The sequence below is a fragment of the Nicotiana tabacum genome, chromosome 5, assembly GCF_000715075.1.
Source record: "Nicotiana tabacum cultivar K326 chromosome 5, ASM71507v2, whole genome shotgun sequence".
NCBI lineage: Eukaryota > Viridiplantae > Streptophyta > Magnoliopsida > Solanales > Solanaceae > Nicotiana > Nicotiana tabacum.
In genome coordinates this window covers 20,778,956-20,794,127 of record NC_134084.1, presented here as the reverse complement: position 1 = coordinate 20,794,127, position 15,172 = coordinate 20,778,956, and the positions used below count along the sequence as shown (strand labels likewise).

Sequence of the window (15,172 nt, the reverse complement as noted above, 5' to 3'; positions counted from 1 at the left end):
GGGAGGAGTATATTTGGGCCTTATCAGACAAGTTGGTGCTGAATTTGATGACCCTATGAGTGAATTGGTGAAGCTCAAGCAAACGGGAGGGGTGGTAGAGTTTTAGGAAGCTTTTGACAGAGCAATGACTAGGCTCAATTTGGAACCTGGCTATGCTGTGAGCATATTTTTAGAAGGGCTTAAACCTGAATTAGGAGATGTAGTAAGGATCTTGAAACCTTATTCCCTACCTTCATCTGGCTAGGCTCTAGGAATCCATATTTGCTAAATAGTCTAAATCTATGAAACAAGCCATTCTACACTCTAATCCTAGACCAAACCAGTTTCTGCACTCCCATAAACCCTCAACTTCACCTACTAACCATCTACCCAAACCAACCTAACCAGTGGAAGCTGATAAGTTTAAAAGAAGAAGACTAACTCAGGCTGAACTGAATGAAAAAAGGGCTCAAGGACTGTGCTTCCTATGTGATGAAAAGTTTCATCCCGGACACGTTTGCAAGAACAAAGCACATGTGTACATGTTGTAATTAGTGGAGGAGGTAGAACTCATCGAAGAATTGGGGGAGGGCTCACCTAGGGAGGAGGAAACTGCTGAAACTTGTGAGATTTCTATCCATGCTCTGCAAGTCACTCAAGGGTATCAAACAATTAGACTTATGGGGTACTCTCACAGGAAACCCTTGAATATATTGATTGATAGTGGATCTACCCACAATTTCATGGATAATGGATTGGTAGCTAGGATGGGCTGGAGAGTAAATCCTTGCAAGGTGTTGGATGCTATCTAGCTGATGGAAATTCAGTACCTATCTCTGGAGTGTGTAAAGGGCTGGAATGGTTGCTGCATAACACAGTCTTTAGAGCTGATTCTTGCTACTTCCATTGGGCACTTGTGACATGGTTTTGGGGGTTCAGTGGCTCAGTAACTTAGGGAACATTGTGTTCAATTTCAAACAGCTAACCATGCAGTTTAACTATGAAGAGAAACTGTTTGCATTACAAGGAATTACACCTAAGCTTAAAATGGTGGAATCCTCTTCACTTCACAAGTCTACTGGAGACAATGTTCAGTTGTTTATGATCAGAGTTTCTTTTTCAGGAGACGAGGAGGAGAAACAACTAGGGACAGAACCCCTAGAGATTCAACAAGTATTGCAGGAATATGAACCTGTCTTTTAGGAGCCTACAGGGCTACCACCACTTAGAGAGTGTTTCAATCACCATATTCCTTTGAAAGAGGGGGCTGAACCAATCAACTCAAGCCCTTATAGGTATTCTCCAGTTCAGAAAGATGTAATTGCGCAAATGGTTAAGGAACTAAAGTCTCAAGGACTAATTCAAAATAGTTGTAGTCCTTTTGCATCCCCTGTGGTTCTAGTGGGATAGAAAGATGGCAACTGGAGGCTTTGTGTGGATTACAGGGCACTTAATCAGATCACCATCAAGGATAAGTACCCCATTCCTATCATTGAAGAGTTGTTGGATGAATTAGGTGGTTCCCAAGTGTATTCTAAAATAGACCTTTGATCTGGGTATCACCAAATAAGAATGGCACCAGAGGATATTCATAAAACTGCTTCAGAACACACTCGGGCCATTATGAGTACCTAGTCATGCCCTTTGAACTGACTAATTCCCCTTATACTTTCCAAGAATTGATGAATCATGTGTTTCAGGAACATCTCAGAAAGTTTATCTTGGTCTTTTTTGATGACATCCTGATTTTTAGCAAGAGCTTGGAAGATCATGTTGAGCATTTGCAGATAACTTTCAGCCTTCTAATGCAACATCAACTCTATGCTAGAAGGAATAAGTGTCAGTTTGTTGTGGCTAGTGTGGAGTATTTAGGCCATTTCATCTCTGCTAAGGGAGTGGCTACTGATCCTAAGAAAATTCAAGCTGTTTAGCAGTGGCCTACACCTACTACTGTTAAGCAATTGAGAGGGTTCCTTGGTCTAGCAAGCTACTATAGGAGATTTATCAGAGGTTATGGGCACATAAGCAAACCATTGACAGATTTGCTTAAAAGGGATCATTTCAAGAGAACTGACCAGGCCACTGCATCATTTGAAAATCTCAAAATGGCCCTAACTACTGCACCTATTTTGGCTCTACCTGATTTCAACTCCCTATTTATAGTGGAAACAGATGCTTGTGATGTGGGAATTGGAGCTGTCATAATGCAGTCAGGACAACCAATTGCCTACTTAAGTAAAGGTTTATCCATACAACACCAAGCTATGTCTGTATATGACAAGGAGTTACTAGCCTTAGTCATGACTGTCACCAAGTGGGGACAATATTTTATAGGCAGACACTTTATAGTCAAGACTGATCAGAAGGCTCTTAAATTTCTGTTGGACCAAAAGCTGCACACTGGAGCTCAACTTAAGTGGATTACTAAATTGATGAAATTTGATTTTGAGATACAATACAAAAAAAAAAAATAGAACAAGGTTGTTGATGCCCTATCTATGCTTCCAACAGCTGAGTTAGCAGCTCTGACCCTATCTTATGTGAGGACTGATATGTTGCAAACTATCAAGGACAGTTGGAAGGTTGATCCTAAGTTGACAGAGTTAATCCAACAGCTGATAGGCCACAAGGAAGAGGTCAATGGGTATTCCTACACCAATCAACAACTAAGGAAGAAAGGGAAGTTAGTAATTGGGAATGATCAAGGGTTGAGGCAAGAAATTCTGAAATTGTGGCACAATTCTGTAGGAGGGGGACACTCTGGGATAGATCATATATATAGGAGAGTGGCCTCACTCTTATATTGGAAGGGATTGAAAATGGATGTTGAGTTCTATGTTAAGAAGTGTGATGTGTATCAGAAGAGTAAATATGACCCCTCTGCTTATCCTGGGTTGTTGCAACCCCTACCAATTCCATCAATGGCTTGGAGTAGCATCAGTATGGATTTTATCGAAGGACTACCTAAATCCAAGGGCAAAGAGGTTATTTGGGTGATTGTTGATAGGTTAACTAAGTGTGCTCACTTCATAGCTTTATCCCACCCCTATTCTGCCTTGGATATAGCTAGACTCTTCATGGAACATATTTTTAAATTGCATGGTATGCCAGCTGATGTTGTGAGTGATAAGGACCCTATGTTCACCAGCAAGTTGTGGCAAGAGTTGTTTGCAATACAAGGGGTTACCTTGAACACCTCTACTACTTACCACCCCCAATCTGATGGCCAGACTGAGGTCATCAACAGATGTTTGGAGACCTATCTCAGGTGTTACTGTTCTGACTCTTCCAAGGATTGGGTACAGTATCTCAATTTTGCAGAATGGTGGTACAATACAACATTTCACACTTCAATCCAGACTGCTCCCTATGAGGCTCTATATGGCCAACCTCCACCTTTACACCTACCTTATGTGTCTAGGGATTCTGGTATAGAAGAGGTAGATAGGAGCCTAGTTACCAGAGAATTGAAGCTGCAGCTTTTGAAGTTTCATTTGACCAGGTCTCAACAACGAATGGTGTAGCAGGCTAATAAACATAGGACTGACAGGCAATTTATAGTAGATGATTAGGTCTACTTGAAAGTGCAACCCTACATGCAGTTAACTCTGTCCATAAGTCATTTCACCAAACTCTCTACCAAATACTATGGCCTATATCAGATATTGGAAAGGGTTGGAACTGTAGCCTATAAACTTGCCCTACCTTCTCAGTTACTCTTGCACCCAACTTTTCATGTTTCACTCCTTAAACCTTGTTATGAAGTCCCAACTAAGGTGAACCATCCTCCCATTTTAGATTTGTCCAGTCTTTACTGTCCCTGCCCAACCAAGATACTTGATAGAAGGATGATTCAGAAGGGGAATAAAGTCGTGGTCCAATTTTTAATTCAATGGGAACAGCTGCCAGTAGATCAAGCAACATGGGAAGATTCAAATGCCATTAAAGTCAGATTTCCTACATTCATTCCTTGAGGTCAAGGAATTATTTTAGGGGGGGATTTTTGATATGACCTGAGTGAGAGCTATGCAGATGGGAGAAGTAATTCAAGCTTTACTAGTAGTACATGAATAAAAGTAGTTATAGTAGTTACTAAGTTCTAAAAGTTACAGTTTAGTCCTTGTCTTATTTACATTTCAGTTCACTAGTATTTACTTTACAGTTAGTCCTAAGCTAAGAGAGTCTTGTAATAGCTGAAGTTGTACACTTGTTCTATTCAGATTTATGAAAGATAACTCTTAGCTTAGCTTCTGCAATTTTCTTATTCTTCTTCTCAAAACCGCATCAATTTTGTTGTTATTGTTGTTGTACTCAGCCAGCTGAATGTGAGGGAAACAAAGGCCGCAAACCTATAAAAGAAATTCTTTAGCAATTACACACTTCAATTCCTCAAAGATTCTTTTCAATTCATAGTTGTAGTTTACATTGCAAGGGTTGATTTGACCTAAAATTAATATAAGGACTAATACTGCTAGGAAGAATAACTTTGGACGACTTAAAGTTGAAAATAATTGTTTAAGGTTGACCTATATTTTCAACACGCTTAAGGATATTGCTCCTTTCTTAACAAATTCAATTTTGCAATTACATGTATTGAGCATGTGCAACACATTTACTATTGTTTTTCCAACGCATACTCATTTCTTCATTGACCCACATTTGGGTAACTCCACCGACCAATAATTTAATGTATGCCAACTTCTTCATTTAATTTGGTAAACATCGAATTATTGTATCGAAATCGAAAATTTTAGTATTTGGTATTCGATATTTTGGTATTTGGTTTAAATTTGTAAAAAAAACTCGTATTAGGTATAATATTCGATTTTAAAGAATAAAATACCGAAATATATACTAAGTTACACAATACAAATATTATTGATTATAATATAAATATTGAAGTTCTGAATTTTACTTTCTTTTATTTTTATAGTTTTCTTTAACCTTTACCACCTTTTTTCCTACTATACTTACCTTTCCTCCTTTTTTTGGTTGCCTACTTATGTTTCAACCTTTCCCCGTCTAGGTTTTAGCATTATTGGTTTTCATCTTTTTTTCCACACTGTATTATAATATTTTTATTTTCGTATTTATGAGCACCTTACTCAGTCTATGACTTTGCACTAGTTAATATTCGAACCGAACAAACCGAAGTTGTCAGATCGAATAAACCGAAATCGAAAGAAAAAAGTCGAACTATACCGAATTTAATTAGGTATAATATTGGTATAGTATTTTAAAAAATCAAATAATATCGAACCGAAATGTCTAAATACCGTATCGTATCGACCGATGAACACCACTACGTGACAGTAATACTTATACTTCAATTTAGTTGGAATCGGCTATATGAATATTTAATATTCATATTATTTTATTTAAATTTATCTTAGGCCGACATTATATAAAATAAAGTATCTACATTCACGTTTACACGGGCAAACTTAACTTTAATTCTTTTTGACAAAAAAGAGAAAAATAAAACCTAGTTCTTGGTATCTATTTTCTGGTACCATAGCTTTTGTCGTGTGAGCATTACAAAGAAGAAAATTCCCCTGGCATATTACATCCTCCCACTAAATCCTCTCCTTGTGGCTCTCTATCCTCCTCCAAAACACACACACACACACTCCCGCCCCACTCTCACCCACATACACACTCTTTCAACATCAGTGCCTTTAATCTTACTTGGCTCTTTATTAGTGACCCTTTTTCGCTCTCAACTTTTTCTTGCTATGTAATGTAAAGATTCTTGATGCCCAGGAAAAAAAAATTAAAAATCCAATCTTTATGCTATATATAAACACCCTTTTGGATTATCCACTGATTTTAACCATTTCCCCCCAATAACAGAAGAGTAAAAATGATGCAGCATTCTTCTTCTGTAACTCAAGAACCCACTAACCCCTTTGGTTTTGTATCTCAAGTAGGCTCTTTTGTGTTTAATAACTCATGTAGTAGAGTCAGCAAAAGTAACTTCACTTTAGATTCATATTCAAATTTGCTGTCTAATTACTTGTATTTTGATTGTAATGTAAAAAAAGATTCTTTGAATCACAAGAATAAGCCAAAGGCTTCACCTTTATTGAGTTTGAGTATTAGTAATAAGAGTGCTTCATCATTTAGTAGAGTTCTTTTTCAGTTTAATAAGGCTATTAGGTTTCATTGTGAGAAAATCCCACTTGGGTTTGCCTCAGTTGGGGTTAATTGTGGAGAGAGCAATGGGGTTAGGGAAGAGGGGAGTGTAGTAGAGAATGAGGGAATACCTGACAATGGTGTCGAATCGGAACCTCCGAAAAAGGTGCTTATTTTGATGAGTGATACTGGTGGGGGTCACAGAGCCTCTGCTGAAGCTATTAGGTCTGCTTTCAATGAAGAATTTGGAGATAAATATCAGGTTAGTTTTGATGGACTCTTTTTGGCTTCTCGCATACTAAGTATAGGCGAATCCAGGATTTAGAGTCAGTGTGTTCCGAATGAGTACAACTAGTTTATATACTTTTCTGTATATGTATACATGTTTGAAGGAGAGTAGTAGTGCAACAGTAAAAGTTGCCATAGTGTGACTAGTAGGTCATGCATTCGAGCCGCAAAAAATAGCCTCTTGTAGAAATACAAGGTAAGGTTGCTCGCATAAGACACAATGTGGTCCGGCCCTCCATCGGACCCTGTGCATAGCGGGAGCTTAGTGCACCGAGCTGACCTTATATGTATACATGTTTGAACCAAAAGCGATGGATTTGGTTGAATGTGCTGCGAGGACTAGATTCTCCTATGCCAATAAGTGGTGGATATATGTGTAGCAAATATGATAAAGTATGAGATACATGAGTATGTGTGTTGATTATGTTGTTGTATCCGTTTAAAGAGGGTGCATTGCAGGTGTTCATTACTGATTTGTGGACAGAACATACACCATGGCCTTTTAACCAACTACCACGGAGTTACAACTTCTTAGTGAAACATGGCTCTCTGTGGAGAATGACATATTATGCTACTGCTCCTCGTTTAGTTCATCAGACCAATTTTGCTGCTACATCTACTTTTATTGCTCGGTAAGAATGACTTCTTTGGTTAGCACGAATTGATGTAATCTTGACATAACTAAGACTCAGTGTTTGATAGATGAAACAATTGGTAGCTCTTGCCACAGTAGTATATATAGTCCTTCCTTAATCATCATAGTACAGTGTCTATTTTGCAAGATATTGTATGTTTCAAAATGCTAAGATTCTTTGTTTATCCAAAAAATAATGTTATGTTATTGTGGTAGTTACTGCAGGATATTTATTGAAAGAGAATTCGGTATGGCATTCGTTTAAGAATATTGGTAATATTTATGCTGCAATCTGCATCTTTATTTTATATGTGCTTTATATCACTATCAGGCTTAATGTGTTTGTTGTCTGCATCGCTTTTGATTAGCATTTAACTGAACCATGAGCGTGAACTTGAACATTGGTACATTTTCATGTGTGGCTCTAGCAAATTTGTTATCTCGAGAAGCTGCTTATCATTTAATGACAAGCCACCTCCAGTGGTCTTATTTCAAAGAGCATTACAAGAAGTTGACTCTTAATTCCTTATCTTCTGTCAGTGTTAAGTGATTGGGTGTCTTTTCCTTTTCTTTTGGTTTCTGTAATTTATGTTGATCGATCATGTATTCAAAAGTGTCATTGAAAACGATCATCCACAACTTAAAATGGCAGAGCAATGTGAAGCAAGGATTTATGGAGTATTCTAGTTTCGAAGTTGGACTGCTCACCCTATGAGAAGCCATAATCTTATGATACAAATGGATAAACATAATCTATTGACGTCCAACTTAGAGCTCCTTGTACTCTAAACTACTCTATCTAGAGCTTTTTGCTGTCAAAGTCAAAGGTGTATTAATTGCAATATGATACACTTAACGAATTTTTTGTATCAATGGGTAATCTGAAATTTTGGATTTACATTAGGGAATATTATGTCCATCCATTTAATAGTCTCGGTTGAGGGAATGAACTGTTGTCTCTTTATATGGTCTTGGGGTATCCTCATTTAATGAGCTAGTTGTTAGGGTTGAGTTGTGCGATGTCCATTTTTTTTGCATCGTATCAGAGCTGGACCCATCTGCGTTATTAGTTTACCCAATATTGGACTCCCATGTTATATTATTCCCGCTCCAGATGTTCAGCTCTGGGCAGAGGCTGTTAAGTATCTCACAGTGAGGGAATGAGTTGTTATTTTCTTTAATCAATTAAAGTAAGTATCTGCTTATATGGTGTTAGAATCATCATCTCATAAGTTAATTTTCGAGGTTATGTTAGGCTTAATGTCCATAATCTTTACGATTCTTTCCACTCCTTAAGTTGGATTGTACCTATTGTGTGCTCCTAATTTGGTAAGAGGATATTTGCTAAGTGGCCATTCGAATTGCACCTAAGGGTATGGCCTAGTGATCAATAAAGTGGATTGAACCTTGGGATCAAGGTTCAATCCCAGTAGAGAAAAAAATATACTAGGTGATTCTTTCCTATCTGCCTACACCTTGGTGGGTTAGAGTTACCCAGTACTGTGCTGGTAGGATTTAGCACCACTATTTTTAAAAAAAAGGTCATGTGAATTGACGAGGCTTGTAGCAGTATCTCATGGCTCAATCTGTAGCCTGATAAAGTGACAATCTATCTCTATGTACTCCATTCTTTTGTGAACACAAAATTTGAAGCAATATGTAATGTGAATTGCTCATCACAAGTCAATAGGTCTACAATCTAGCAAACCCGCTTCTTCTAGTATATCCATTGTATACTTAGTCAATTGATAATAGGTGGCGGTAAAACTCAAACTCAACACCTCTACCTCCTCTAACATAGGAATCCTGGTCAGAATGAGGAGGTACAAAGATTATTAAAGCTAAAAGAGAGTGCTATAGGAAGTTGCTAAAATCAAAGATGGAGAAGCCTTTGAAGAATACAAGAAAAAGAAGAGGGAAGCTAAGAAGGTTACTAGTAAAGCTCGAAGAAAGCTCTAGATGGCTTGTACCGAAAGCTAGGGACACAAGAGGGGAGAAAATATGTATAAACTAGCACGACTGAGAGAGAAGAGGGGTAAGGATTTAAACCAGGTGAAGTTCATTAAAGATAATTCTCAAGAAGTGTTGATAGGAGATAACAAGATTGAGGAGAGATAGAGAGACTATCTGATCAATTGTTCAACTCAAACCAAGAAAATAAACATTTAGACCTCTACACTATAGAAGCTTTAGCTGCAGTAATATTATTAGGCTGATAGAGGTAAAAGATGGCATGAAAAATATGAAAATTAGAAAAAATGTGTGGTCCAAATTGTATTCCTATACAGATTTGGAAGTGTATTGGAGAATTAGGAGTAAAATGGTTCACCATGCTATTTAATGCTATACTAAGAAGTGGTAGGATGCCCCAAAGAGTGTAGGAAGAGTACCTTGATCCGAATTCATAAGAACAAAGGAGATATTCAAATTGTGCGAAATATCGTGGCATTAAACTCATTGTCATACGATGAAACCCCGACAAAGAGTGATAGAGCGTAGACTTAGGAACACGAAAGGAGTGACAGAGAACCAGTTTGGATTTATGCCCGGTAGATCAACAACAGAGGCTGTATTCTTGCTAAGAAGATTGATGAAATTTATCGCAAAAGGAAGAAAGATCGACACATGGTGTTCATTGACCTAGAGAAAGCATATGATAGAGTACCACGGAAGGTCCTCTGGTGGATGTTGGAGAAGAAAGGAATTCATATTAAATATATAAATGCCATAAAGAACATATGAAAGAGCCGTCACTAGAGTGAAAAGAGTAATAGGAGATTAATTTGAAAATTGAAGTTAACTAAATGATGTTTGGGATTAATATAGCTATTATAGTATATTGGATGCTAAATTAGTACTATTAATTTTAAATTAGGTGTTGTAAATCTTAAATTCATATATGATAAGTAAACTTTATTTCTATGGAATGTGTATTTTACTAGGTGAGGCTTTCTTCTTGCATCTTGCTTCTCACCCCAGGAGTCTTGTCACTTAAACCTGTATAAAAGTATGCCTCTTGACATAACACATGACTCAATTTGTATGGTGCACTATTTTTTAGTCAATAATTTGCATGGGACAATTTTATCAGTTCTCTACTTATGTTTCCCCTATTTCTCAGTTAGTCATTTCTATTGGATTTTTCTCATCTCTTGATATTATGAGCTTATGCCATTCTGCTGTATTGATTCTTTTTACCCAAAAAATGTTTCCCTTCCGTGTTTTCAATATATACTTGGACTGGTTGAACGTTAATATGTGTATCTGCACCCAGCTTACAGCTGACTAGTTCTTATTTTCCTTGTAGCAGCTTCAGTTGTATAACAAGCCTTCTATCCTACTTTGTGCAGCGAGGTTGCCAAAGGTTTAATGAAATATCAACCTGATATTATTATCAGTGTACATCCTCTAATGCAGCATGTACCTCTTCGCATCTTGAGGTCCAAGGGTCTCTTGAAGAAGATCATATTTACAACTGTTATAACAGATTTAAGCACTTGTCATCCTACATGGTATATTTTATGGTTATTCAACAAATTCTAGATTATCTTGATCCTTGTAGTACTAATAATATTGTTTGAATTTCATATTTAGGTTTCACAAACTCGTTACTAGGTGCTACTGTCCATCAGAAGAGGTAGCAAAACGAGCACTGAGAGCAGGTCTCAAGCCATATCAACTAAAAGTTTACGGGCTTCCCGTACGGCCATCATTTGTGAAGCCGGTTCCTCCCAAGGTAAGTGTAATTCCTCCAGTTTCCACAGGGTACATGGAAATAGTGGGCCCTGTTATCATACTTCTGTATCGTATTCTCTCATATTCTTTGCGCTATCGGTCACATGATCAGTGCTTTTTAGACTGTTCTCTAATCCAATTTACAGGTTGAACTGAGGAAGGAACTTGGAATGGAGGAGCATCTCCCAGCTGTACTGTTGATGGGTGGTGGGGAAGGGATGGGTCCAATAGAGGCAACTGCTCGAGCACTTGGAGATGCACTGTATGATGAAATTCATGGGGAGCCAATAGGTCAGGTCCTAGTAATATGCGGCCGTAATAAGAAGCTTTTCAACAGATTGACTTCAGTGCAGTGGAAAATTCCTGTTCAGGTATTGCTCGAAACATTTTGCCAGCCTGGCATTTTCACGCTTATCTCGCTGTTGTATCATCTGAAAGGTCTCTGAAATTGTTAAATCACTCAGGAAACACTGAATTGTCAAACCCGTTATTTTTCCCTTCCATTTTGATTGGTGTAATAAGCTCGGTATCCAATAATCACTCAATCCTGTTGTTGATACCAAACCTCCGTCTTTGCCCGAAATTCTCTTACACACATTCTTGTACTCAAATATTAAGTCATTGACCACATAATGGATGCTTAAAATAACGAATGCAGATAATTGTCCGTTTTACATTTTAACTTAGGGTTTATAGTCAATTTTTCGTAATTTTAAAGCATGATGGTTTTCTTTTTAACCAGTTAGTGTAACATTTTGCTACTTGTGAGCTGTAGATTCACTGTATATGTGAGTGACTGACATATAATACCCATGTACATAGTATATACCTTTTGACTAAAGTTTACATGCTCGAACATTTATGTGTGTCCTTGGCGTGTCTATGTCATGTTTCAGGTAAAGGGATTTGTCACTAAAATGGAGGAATGTATGGGCGCTTGTGATTGTATTATCACTAAGGTTTGTCACTTGCTTTCTAGCTGTTTACTTCAATAAACCAAATAGAAAAGGGAGGATAAGATAACCCCTTCGCCTCAAAGTGAAAAAAGAAAAAAAGAATACTATAATTATTCTGGTTTTCTGCAGGCTGGGCCGGGGACTATTGCAGAAGCCGTGATTCGAGGACTGCCTATAATTCTTAATGATTACATTGCTGGACAGGTATATCGAGCATTCAGTATATTATTTGGTTCTTTCTTTAGGAGTTCCTTTTTCCTTTGTCTTCCGCGCATTCTGAATACCTTTTCTATGAGGTTCATCCGATTACTTGTGTCTTGCCAAGAGAGAAAACTGCTGATCTTTGTTTTCTTTATTAGATAATATTCCTTTCTTAAAACTTTCCAACAACAACAACCACCCAGTATAATCCCACTAGTGGGGTCTGGGGAGGGTAGTGTGTACGCAGATCTTACCTCTACCCTGGGGTAGAGAGGTTGTTTCCAAATAGACCCACGGCATCCTTCCCTCCAAGAACTCCCCAACCTTGCTCTTGGGGTGACTCGAACTCACAACCTCTTGGTTGGAAGTGGAGGTTTCTTAAAACTTTCCATTTCAAATATTAATTCTCATTGCTCCTAGCTACCTCTTTAAAAGCTGTACAAATACGGAGGCACTTTACATCATGATGTTTGCTAATTTCTCTTAGTATTCCACATCGCAGTTACCTTTTTTTTAAATCTTGGAAACATTACCCTACTACACGTCTGATTGTTGTTTGTCTTGAGTTATCCTCTTAATCGTAACCCTCAAACTAATGATTATAATTGGTTTGTTGGTTTTATTTGGCTGATGGCATCCTTCTTAACGTTGCATCTTCTTAATAATTTAGTTTGTAAATCTCTGTTAAACTTTTCACACACTGCTTTTGAATGCTTTGCATGGTGTTTATTAATGTTTTACTACAACCGCACACTAGCATAATTTGACTAAACGAACATCACCTCTTTTATCTCGGTTCATTTGTTTTGTCAATGCAGATGTTTCCTATTATGCTCAAGTCCGGAGTCTTTTCAACCTATTCTAATTTCTTATCCTCCATACGTTTGTTTTATCTACTGCAGGAAGCTGGAAACGTTCCATATGTTATCGAGAACGGATGTGGGAAATTCTCAAAGTCACCTAAAAAGATAGCCAATATAGTAGCTCAGTGGTTTGGTCCAAGACAAGATGAACTCAGAATAATGTCTCAAAATGCTCTAAGATTAGCAAGGCCAGATGCTGTATTTAAGATAGTCCATGACATGCATGAATTGGTCAGGCAAAGAAATTTTGAACCTCAGTGTTGTCCTGCTTAAATTAATTACATCAGCTGGTGAGAGGTAACAGCTATCCTGCGGTAGTCGAGGTGGGCGCAAGCTGGCTCAGATGCCACAGTTATAAAAAAATAATTGCACCAACTCAATTTTGGCTCGAACTCTTAGTAGATTGTACTATTGCCTTGATTTTCCTCTCTTTTTTTACTTTCTTGTTCTCTGTTTATTTATGTTCATTTGCCTAATAGTGTATTAAATCCAAGATAAACAAAATCTTGTGGTCAAATTCATTTTTAGATAATATATTTTCCTCTGACTCATGGGGGTGTATCAAACTTTTTCTCTTTTCTTTTCCTATTTACTGCAAACCTGAATGTTGACAATGAAAAGAAACCTCCCTGGAGTTTAAAGCAAAACTTGAATTTGACTACATGGTGTGACAAGGTGGACTCTAATTAGTGTGAACTTTTAGAACATATTGTGATAAGCAGGATTTTTAAGTGCTTGGCATTTAAATTAATAAATGAAACAAAATTTGGCAAAGTCTGATATACTCCTTGACCAAGTAAATTTTATGTTGAAGAAATGGGTTATTTTGGGGAAATTGTATTGAGTTATAAAAACTAAAAATCACAAGGAATATGATACTATATTGCTGCTCTCAAAATAATAGTTGAAAAAATATGTATGTATATATATATATATATATATATACGCACACAAATTTCTGTATGTTATATACAAAAAATATACAAATTTTATTATGTTTTTTTGCCAGCCAGATGGACTAAAAGTGATCAAAATCACATCGGGTATGTTGTTGTTTATTTGGCATATCACTTACTATTGTTAAAATACATATCTCTTTGTGTACTAAACCCAGTAACTAACTATGTAATACACCACTAAACTAAATATAAAGTTTCTTTGTTAGTATTAATTACATGTTACCAAACAAGTTTCCCTGCCATTCAAATGTCCCCTTAAATTTGATGGTAAGTTTATCCTCGTCCCTGTTGTACTATCTTGAGCATATATGATCCTTTAAGTTTGCATTAAATACTTTATTGTCCAACTGATGGACGTGGAACAAATAAACGGGTTATTAAAACTGACGGAAATATCATATGTTGATTAGAGTAAAAACGACCCCAATAGAGATCTTGTTCTCCAAATCTAGTGCTGATGCGGTGGCGTCTCTCCTTCCGCCTCTGGGTCGTACCCCTGTGTCGACTCGTGGGTTTTCGGTCACCTATCATACTCGCGATAGGCCGTGGTCGATCAAATTCGGACTCATACAGTTAGTCCCTCCGCTCGTCGAGGTCGCAACGGGATGCGTCCTTGGTGAGCGGACTTGATGCCTCCTTTTAGGAGGAATTTGATTCGTCGAGACATTACAGCGTGATCAGTGAGAGGTGGTAGTAATGCTGCACAGTGTGCTGGTCCCGAACCGGGCCCACGGTCTTAACGGGCCTCACGGGCCTGGTGGGCCGGTCCTGGTGGTCTCTTAAAGCCCGAGGCGGGCCGATCTTGTTTGGTAAACCCATGAGCCCGGGACCGGCTGGCGGGCCTGGTCCGGGCCCAGCGGGCCTAACGGCTATAATTTAAAAAAAAATTGTTTTTTTAAAAAACAGCCCAACTGCCATATTTAAAAAGTATCCGTTTGGGGCTTTTTTTGACCGTTTGGTAGTTTAGAAAATGGCCATTTGGCCCCCAAACTTTATTTTAACCCCAAACTTTATATAATTACACTTTTCCCCATTTCTCAACTATAAATACCCCCTCATTCTTTCATTTTTATTCACCAATTCATCAATATCTCTCAATCTCTCTACTACAATTACTTAATCTATTGTTGAAATTTCGTGAAAAATTGTGAAGTTGTTGAATTGAAGTTTTCAAGTGTTCAACGATTTTCAATTTTCAAGAAGTTGTTCGGCAATCCGGTAAACTCGTTTTAACTCTTACGTTTTAAGAATATATTTTTGTGTGGTTCAGATTGCATAATTATAATTAATATGGCATTTTCTTTGGAAAAAAATGTTTGGTAAAGGAAAAGATAAAATCGGTGAAAGTAGTGGTCAACCAACTACCCTTCCCCCGGCTCCCCGACCTAGAAAAGATAAGCAAGTTGAAAGTAGTCGCCAGCC

At 37.6% G+C, this 15,172-nt stretch overlaps 1 protein-coding gene and 1 non-coding gene across 2 annotated transcripts; one reads left to right on the top strand and one right to left on the bottom strand.

The window, feature by feature from the left end:
- Nucleotides 1–5,673: 5,673 nt before the first annotated feature.
- LOC107787940 (probable monogalactosyldiacylglycerol synthase, chloroplastic) lies at nt 5,674–13,342 on the top strand. Its single transcript, NM_001325448.1, is given in 8 exon segments — nt 5,674–6,376; nt 6,862–7,034; nt 10,387–10,548; nt 10,631–10,772; nt 10,918–11,142; nt 11,668–11,730; nt 11,857–11,931; nt 12,831–13,342. Coding segments are annotated over 8 exon segments (1,608 nt in total). The 5' UTR covers nt 5,674–5,842; the 3' UTR covers nt 13,065–13,342.
- A 1,293-nt stretch (nt 13,343–14,635) lies between these two features.
- On the bottom strand, nt 14,636–14,729 carry LOC142181374 (small nucleolar RNA SNORA16B/SNORA16A family). Its single transcript, XR_012710042.1, has one exon. It is a non-coding gene; the product is annotated as a small nucleolar RNA SNORA16B/SNORA16A family (small nucleolar RNA).
- Nucleotides 14,730–15,172: the final 443 nt, after the last annotated feature.